General features: G+C 38.4%; 1 protein-coding gene across 1 annotated transcript; it reads left to right on the top strand.

Annotated features, from left to right (window-relative positions):
• The first annotated feature begins 7,719 nt into the window (after positions 1-7,719).
• Positions 7,720-9,216, top strand: LOC148945924 (uncharacterized). The gene has a single exon (XM_089097552.1). It carries the CDS (start codon positions 7,720-7,722, stop codon positions 9,214-9,216), a length of 1,497 nt encoding a protein of 498 aa, XP_088953678.1.
• Positions 9,217-9,459: the final 243 nt, after the last annotated feature.

Below are 9,459 nucleotides of genomic sequence, written 5' to 3'. Positions count from 1 at the left end.
TTGGTTAAAAAGATGGAATTGTCAGTGAAAAACTCACAAATATAGCTCTTAATATGGCTTTTCAGTGTGTTTCCCCAACAAAAATATGCAAATAGGATAAAAACAGGCGAAATTCCCTTTTAAAAACAAAATAAAACTTTAAACAGGGCTAAAGAGAACCTTAGTTTGACCCTGTCTCACAGCTTAATTTTTTTTAAACAATTAAAAACTTCAGCGTAAAGAGTGAATCCTTATAATGATGATTTCGAATATATTAGTTTTATCAAGTTTAGCTATACCACTCAAAAGTTATGCGCCTGAGAGAAATTCTCCTTGTTTTAGAAAAAAGGGGGAAACACCCTCTAAAACTTATATAAGTTAAATGAAAATCGCATCATCAGATTTAGCAAATCATAGAACCCTACTGTAGAAGTTAAAAGCTCCTATCTGCAAAACTGTGGAATTTTGTATTTTATCCCAAAAGAAAGATCACGGCTGTAAGTTTAGGGCTACATGTTATTTTTTTTTGTTGTTTTTTTTCCCTGGGGTGATCGAATTGACCCAGTAGTGCTAGAATACCCTGAAGGGGCTCATTCGAACGGAAATTAAAAGCTCTAGTGTCCTTTTTAAGTGACCGAAAAAAATGGAGGGCAACTAGGTCCCCTCCCACGCTAATTTTTTCCTAAAGTCATCCGCCGCGACATCGGAATTAGACAAACCCCGTTTATAGCAAGAGCCTGTGAAATTTGACTCCCAAAACTGTCACTCTCTTTGTAACACGCAAGCTTTTCATTCAAACCAGAAAAATACAACATGTTTGGAAAAAGCTTGTTTCTGAATGATAAAGAACTGTTTTTCAATACAATTAAAACTTGTAGACATAGCTGTGGAGGAGAGATTTTATTTACATAATTTAAAAAAGCGTGCTTTGACGTTTCTATCTAATATACTCATCCTATTCTTAAGATTTGTATTATTGGAGAGGAGGGGGGGATAAGCTCCTCTGATATTTGAATTTACTAGTAAAACGTCTTTCTTTAATTTTTTTGGGGAAATAAAAGAATGAAAAGTGTACTCACATTGAAAATTGACGAATCCATTGTTTTCAAAGTTAATAATATATAGTGTACTATAAACAATGTCTTAAAACACAATGAAAATTGGAATGCCCTGTATGGACATTATATAGGGTTTTTGCTCGAGTACACTATAGCTTGCCGAGTTTTTTAAAAAACCGACTAATCAAGTCATCATATGGACTAACCGCCAGCTTTCTCTAACCGAGTGACACACAAAAAAAATGAGTGTCAAATTAGAAAACCTGTCTGCCAAGGCATGTAGGGTTCATAGTAATAGGTGACTGGCCCTGGTAAGGCATATTACGCAATCACTGGCTGGAGTGCATTCAAAAACTTAGTGTCACATTAGAAAACCCGTTTGCTAAGGCATATATCGTTCATAGTAATAGGTGACTGGCCCTGGCAACCCAATGTACGGGTTAAACTACACACATATCCATGCCTCAGGCCTGTGTAAGTGAATGTATATTTTCAAGTGCATACACCCTTACTACGACCGTCTTTGAAACAGTAGGCCATTCGAAAAATGTGGTTCGCTCTCTAGGGCTATAATGAAAGAAAGGTTGAGGTGGCTAGGGCATGTTGTGCAGATGAAGGATGACAGATTGCCGGAGATTGTTCTTTTCGGCCAACCGTCTAGGGCTAAAACGGAAAACAGGCCGTCCCCGTCTGGGGTGGGAGGACGTCATAAAGGAAGATTTACAGGAAATGGGAACTTCGTGAGTGGGTGTAAAAAGGGAGGCTTTGAATAGATTGGGATGGAGGAGGAGCGTGCGTAGCTGTGCTGGACTGAGGCGGCTTGGTGCTGTGGTGAGTTGTTAGTAGTATTAGTAATTGCGATTTTCGAGTTGGATGAAAATTCAGGTTGGCTAGGGGTTCAAACCCGGTAAGCACCCCCTTCCCCTTGGATGCGACCTTAACGGGGGTAATCAATCATCGATTGAATTAAGTCACTTCAATCTTGAAAATAAATGAAAAAATTTGAAAAACTCCTGTCCCTATCAAATAGTTCGTGGTAACGAACTGTAAGTAAGGAGCGACCCGGATCAATAACAACCGAAACTCTAAAAAACGGAATATGGATAAAATAGATACCCAAAAGAATCAAATTTTTATGCTGATTTCAAATATATAAGTTTCATCAAGTTTAGTCTTACCAATCAAAATTTGCGCGCCTGAGAAAATTTGCCTGATTTTCGAAAAAGGGGGAAAACACCCCCTAAAAGTATATAGAACCGTAATGAAAATCACACTATCAGATTCAGCGTATCAGAGAACCTTACTGTAGAGGTTTCAAGCTCCTATCAGAAAAATGTGAAATTTTGTATATTGAATTTAGAATTTTATATTTTCATAAAGAGTTATTTGTTCTAATTAACGGCCTTTGTGATTAAGAGGTCATTTTTAAAGAATTAGAATAAAATTCGAATTTTGGCGTGAAAAGCGAGGTATCGACTAGGGGGCGAACCCCCTAATATACGTAATAAAAATATACGAATATAGAAGTTCGTTACGCAAGTTAATTGATAAGTTACGTATATTTATTACTAATAAAAACGTTCGTAAATGAAATTAACAACTTTCGAGAAAGCCAATTATCCAAAAAAGTAAAATTAATATGCACATTTTTTTTTTTTATTATTCATGTAGGCTACTCTGAGCCAAAATCAAAACATGCATTAACTCAAAAAGTTCAGAAATTAAATAAAAAAAAACAGGTTTTTTTTAACTGAAAGTAAGGAGCAACATTAAAACTTAAAACGAACAGAAATTATTCCGAATATGAAAGGGGCTGTCCCCTCTTCAACGCCTCACTCTTTACGCTAAAGTTTGACTCTTTCTCAAAACTCTATTTCTTAAAACAATAAAAAACTTTGGCGTAAAGAGCGAGGCATTGAGTAGGGGACAGCCCCTTTCATATACGGAATAATTTCTGTTCTTTTTAAGTTTTAATGTCGCTCCTTACTTTCAGTTAAAAAAAACCTGTTTTTTTTTATTTAATTCCATAATGTACACATGCTCAGAAGGATGCGTGAATTAAGTGCTGAGGGCCTGCAATACATTTCTGAAACGCAAAGAGCTTAAAACGCGCCTCATCTCAAACTCTCTGCATGTGAGGAAGCACAGATAGTACGCATCAGGCCCACTGTAGAAAAAAATGTCTTTTTCTTTCTTATTCTTTCTTATTCTTATCCTTTTTTATTCTTTCCTCCTTTCTTCTTTCCATTGTAGCGTAGCTAACTGCAGATTTTTGATGGCTACGAACGGCAGGAAGTCAATAAAAATCAAATACGAAATTTTGAAACAAATGTTAGCATAATATTTCCATTTTATGCTTGAATTCAGGGATATTTAAACCAGTTAAATATAGTGTTGAAGCACATACCAGAAAATTTGCCAAAAATTTTGAAAAAAGGGTGATCTGGAAAACAAATTCGAACCAATCAAGAGCAATTGATAAAACAAAATACATATTTTCTCATACATCGTCAATACTTAGCTTTTTAAATAATTGGTATCCAAGCTTGGGGGGGGGAGCTTCCTTTCTTGGGGGGGGAGGGGGTCCCTGCAGATAGGAATGGACACGGCCACCTGCGTCTCAAACCTGACAAATTATAAGTAATTATTATTTTGCGACCATACAATACCGTATGATGACCATTTCCTTTCTTGGATCCTCCTCACCGAAATGTGTTGGACCACCTTCAAAACAAATTCTGACTTGAGGGGTCGCTCTCCCTCAGGAATAATGTATACCAGGTTGCGCATGGAAATCGCGGCAGAACTGTGTCACACGTTTTGGAGACTCTGCCAAGCATGGCGATCTCTGTCAAGCGTGGCGGAACTGTGCGGCGCACTTTGTGTTCCACTATGTACACCAGGTGTTGAGAAGTCAGCGCCCGTTTCGTTGTGACGATGCCTCTAGTCTTTAGAAGGAACTTTAGAAAATAAATTTTGTGCTCACGCTCCACTGTCTTCTAGGTTTAAACTGTCTAAGCTAAAAATCGAGGGGTTATCCACTTTCAAAAATAGTATATATCATTTGGCAGTACCATGCATGACAGTAGTGTATCGCGCTTTATTGTGGAAATGTGCCACAAATGGTTTAATATGTAGCGTTTTTTAAAGTGGCGTAGAGTGGACAATCCTTCGCTGAAAATGTGCCTTATGTCAATTGTCACAATTACGCACAAATTGTCCACTCGTAAGGAACAGTGGCTTACGTTCCCTTTGGATCATGCGATTTTACAACGACCCACAGCTGTAACATGTACCGATAGACAAAATACCAATGCCAGTGTGTTCATTAGTTTCAGATCCATCCATTCACAGAGTCAAAATTTCCATTGATTTTTTTTTAAAGAGAATGAAGTAAACTTGCTTAGAATATAGGAAATAAGAAAATTATCCTTTACGACAATTTTCAACGGGTTTTAAATTCAAATATATAAATAATTATATATTATTTATATCCATTGATACAAATTAATATATATATATATATATATATATATATATATATATATATATATATATATATATATATATATATATATATAAATATATATATATATATATATATATATATATATATATATATATATATATATATATATATATATATATATATATATATATATATATATATATATATATATATATATATATATGTATATATATTATTTATATATATTATTTATATATATTGATATATTATAAATTTATAGGATAATTATCCTTTACGACAATTTTCAATAGATTTTAAATTCAAATATATAGATAATTATATATTATTTAAATATATCGATATCTTATAAATTTATAAGATAATTATCCTTTACGACAATTTTTAACGGATTTTAAATTTAAATATATAGATAATTATATATTATTTATATCAATTGATATAAAATAATATATATATTATTTATATATATTGATATCTTATAAATTTATAAGATATTTATCCTTTACGACAATTTTTAACGGATTTTAAATTCAAATATATAGATAATTATATATTATTTATATCTATTGATATAAATTAATATATATATATATATATATATATATATATATATATATATATATATATATATATATATATATATATATATATATATATATATTATTTATATATATTGATATCTTATAAATATATAAGATAATTATCCTTTACGACAATTTTCAACGGATTTTAAACGTATTTTTCAGTAAAACAAAACTTAGGACATTTCAAATATATAATTCATTAGATGCATAGAAATGAATACCAGCTATCGAATGATATAACAACTATCGTTTTAAGGGTATTAGAACCATAGGATTGTGAAAAAATGGCGTATCGAAAAATCGGACAGAAAACATAAGCTTTAAACACTGCATTGCAAGTTTTAGAGTATAATTTGAGTTAACAACTCCTGTCTGGAAACATTTCCATGGAAACACTCGCTATTGACTTTTAGTTCTTGTTTCTAAGCATTTATGGACATTCAGAGCTTTAACAATTAGAATTCAAAACTATGTTCTCATAGAAAAACAGGGAAACCTATATAATGTGGACACTTAATTTGTAACACTTCAAAAACAAGTAAAAAAAAAAACTTTTGAATAATTATAATTTGAAGGAACTACTTTCAATGGAGGTGCAGCCTCCTCGGTTATTATGAATAATCATGAGGTTCTTAAACACAAATTAATTGTGTCCAAATAACCTAGCCGTTCCGCCCTCCCTCCTCCCCTCAACTTGACCCCTATGACGCTAGTCGTACGCAAAAATCAACCCCTACGCAAGATAACTCTTCCTTACGCAACTCAACCCCCAAGCACAATTCAATTGGGAATTGGAATTGGTGGCAACCCTGGGTGAAACAAATAAGGAAAATATATTTTGTCATTTCACTAGTTTTGAATAAGATTTTGGTATTTTTTTGGGATAATTTTGAAACCAGTTTTATAATTGTGATTTTCCAAGTAAGTGAATAGTTTTTTTCCAGTTAAGACGAGCCATTTTTTTAAGAATCCGGTGTGTCTATTGGATGCGCACGCGCTGATTGCGTGATTTTTGGCCGCGCAGCGTTGCCATTCTTGTTTGTGAGTCTGGTTTTCGGGCGCGAAAAAAGGTAAAAATCGGCGTGTGTATATTCTTCTGAATAAGTGAAGTCCTGTGGACTGCTTAGATCGCTTGGGACCAAGCAGAAGAGGGAGAGAACCTGCCGGAAGCGCCGTATTGGTACCTGCCGGTTAATTAGCCTTAAATTGCAGGGAACAGGTGAGCAGGTCTCGACGCTTCCCTTCCTCCCGGTGATCGACGTACGCTCCGAGCATTCATTCCTTGTACATCTGACAAAAATACTGTCAGTAAATGGCTGGTGACCCTTGTCCCAGATGCAAAAAGAACGTAACACGAGCTCAGGGCGGACTCCAATGCCGTACCTGCACGAAATGGTTTCACTTTCCCTGTGTATCAGGCACGTACAGCAAAGAAGCAGAAAAATCGTCTGGAAAGTGGCAATGTAATCGATGCAAGGAAGCTGCCAACACACCCAAAACAGCAGCAGTGGGACCACCGAACAGCCAAAAACAACAAAACCTAGGGAATCCAAAAGCCAGAGGAGAAAACTGCAACGCCCCGTCTTCGGACCAAACCCCGCCTCCAGTCAACGACGAACCCCTGATTATCAGGGAAAGTAGGCCCACGCAAGTTCGAGGAACTCTCAATGCACCCCTTCCTACTGCCTCTGCCCCAAATGCTACTCCTAACGGAACTGAGTCACACAGCGAAACTTGCAACTATTGTCATACCCAGGCCGAAGCCAGTACATCCTTTTGCTGTTTTTTCTGCAATGAGTGGGAGCATGCCTCCTGCCGCGGGATCCACTCCGATATTGTCCTGGCGATAAAACTCCATGACCCACAGTTAAGCCTCTTCAGATACGATTGTTCGTCCTGCTCCAAGCGAAAGGTAGCTCAACTGCAACTGCAAGTCAGACTCCTAACGGATTGCAGAATACCTGAACAGCGAAATCAAAATCCATTCCCAGGCGATCAAGCACTGTAATCCCGTGTAGCACAACATGGAACCACAGACTCTAGACAAAATACACCCAGCCCAGCGCCTTCCGCAAACACTACCGTTGAAACCCTCCTACGAGCAGAAAAACAAACACAGCTGCGAGAAGCAAAGCGATTCAATATAGTTATATCAGGGGTCCCAGAGTCTGAAACTCCAGACGCACAGATAGCTCTTGGCCTTTGCCGAACCAACGATTTGGGAGCTACCCTGGAAACGGGGGATATAGTGGAGACTAGGTGCCTTGGAAGACCAAGCGACAACGGCAGACCAAGAAAACTACTCGTCAAGCTCAGAGAAGACACTTCAACCTTTGTGAAACGAAATAACATCCTGAAAAACGCTCGGAACCTGAGAACCTCTGATGACGCCTTCACCCGCCGCGAAATCTACATAGGCCCTGATCTCACCCCACTCCAGCTCCAGTCTCAAGCCGAGAAAAGAAGGCTCAAGAGAGCCGAAAGCTCTGCCCATAACCGGAATGAGGAAGCCTCCTCAGGTCAAGGGCAACAATAGCAACAAAAGACCAGAATACCAACTCGACCTCCTAAAACTCAGCAAAGCAACCCTTTTGACCTCCCAAGAGTCATGCTTGTTAACGCCCAGTCACTCTGCCACAAAATCACAGAACTTAGCGTTCGACTGAAATGTGAGAGGGTTGAGGTATGCTGTGTCACAGAAACTTGGTCCGCTACCCCATCGACTGCTAGTATTCCAGGCTATGACCTTTACACAAAAAATCGCAAGGATAAAGATGGCAACGTTATAACACATGGCGGTGGAGTGGGTGTTTACATAAATGCAGATATCGAACACGAAGTTTTGACATTCGCTGAACACACAGATACCTATGAGCTGCTCTGGGTGAAAATCAAACCCAAAGTACTGCCAAGAGCGTTTTCGTCAATAACTTTCGGAGTCCTCTATTTTCCACCGCGAGCCGCTTACCGCAAAACCCTAATCAACCACCTCCAACAGTCTATCGACGATATTCGATGCATGTATCCTAATAGCGGTATAGTATTGCTTGGCGACTTTAATGATCTGGACAGGCGCTGGATCAGTCAATCTCTTGATCTGAAGCAGGTAGTAAAAATTCTTACTACGGAAAAATCAACTATCGACCTCATCTTCACAGATGTGGGAGAATTCTACCACGATCCCGAATCGAGCCCCAGCCTCGGAAGGAGCGCACATTTCTCTGTACTGTGGAAGCCCAAAGGAACCAAGCCAACGGCTACCAAGGAAACATTCGTCTGCCGACCTCTGACTACACCAGGAAAAGAAGAATTCTCTAAATGGTGCGTAAATAAAAACTGGTCCCAACTGTACAGATTATCTGACGTTAACCAGATGGTTGGACTCTTAAATTCCGAGATAACCAGCGCTTACCACTCATGCTTCCCAGAGAAACGTGTCAAACGCTCTTCTACGGACAAACCATGGGTCTCACAAGAGATCAAGAAACTCATCAGGAAGCGTAATAAACTGCACGCCTCAGGCAACAGAGAGCGCTGGAAAAAAATGAGGAACACCGTGGTGTACGAATGTAGGAAAGCTGAGAAAGCATATGGGGAAAAGCTCTCTAAAACAGTAAACTCCGACTCCCGCTCATTCCACAAGACAATTAGAGATTTAATAAGCCCCCAGCGCCCGACGACCTTTCACATACAAAAAGATAAAGGTGAACAGGTCACTGCAAATGATCTCAATGAGTGGTTTGCCAAAATCTGCAGATCCAACCCTTCAGCCGAAACGAGTGCATTCAGCGCCAAGATATCTGAGATTCCAGTCGTTCTGCCTATTGAAGTGTGCAGGGTCCTAGAAAAGATTCCTGCGCGGAAAGCCACTCACCCAGTGGATCCACCGCCAATTTTGTTCAAAGAAAACGCTCCTTACCTATCAGAGCCTATAGCTGCCATCATCAACCAGTCACTGATAACAGGGACGTTTCCTGAGCCGCTCAAGGAGGCAGTCGTAATCCCTGTTCCCAAAGTCACAAACCCCAAAGAACTTGGAGACCTCCGACAAATCTCACTCACGCTGCTACTCTCAAAAGTTTTCGAAACTTTCATAGACAGATGACTTCGGGAGGAAATCAGCGAAGTACTAAACTCACGTCAGTATGGCGTTCACAGAGGGTGCAGTACAGGTCATGAACTTATCCAGATTTTTGAGACTATCCTAGGTCACCTAGAGGTGGACGGGGCGTTTGTTGACATCCTTCAAGGGGACGTCAGGAAAGCGTTCGATACGTCTAGCCACGAGGAGATTCTACAGTCCATGACCAATTTTCACGAATTCCTGAGAAAGATAGTAGAAAGCTTC

This window comes from Artemia sp. Qi Xiang Cuo, chromosome 12 (assembly GCF_049724085.1).
Source record: "Artemia sp. Qi Xiang Cuo chromosome 12, ASM4972408v1, whole genome shotgun sequence".
NCBI lineage: Eukaryota > Metazoa > Arthropoda > Branchiopoda > Anostraca > Artemiidae > Artemia > Artemia sp. Qi Xiang Cuo.
The sequence above is the reverse complement of the archived record's forward strand: the minus strand, read 5'-3'. Positions and strand labels throughout refer to the sequence as shown.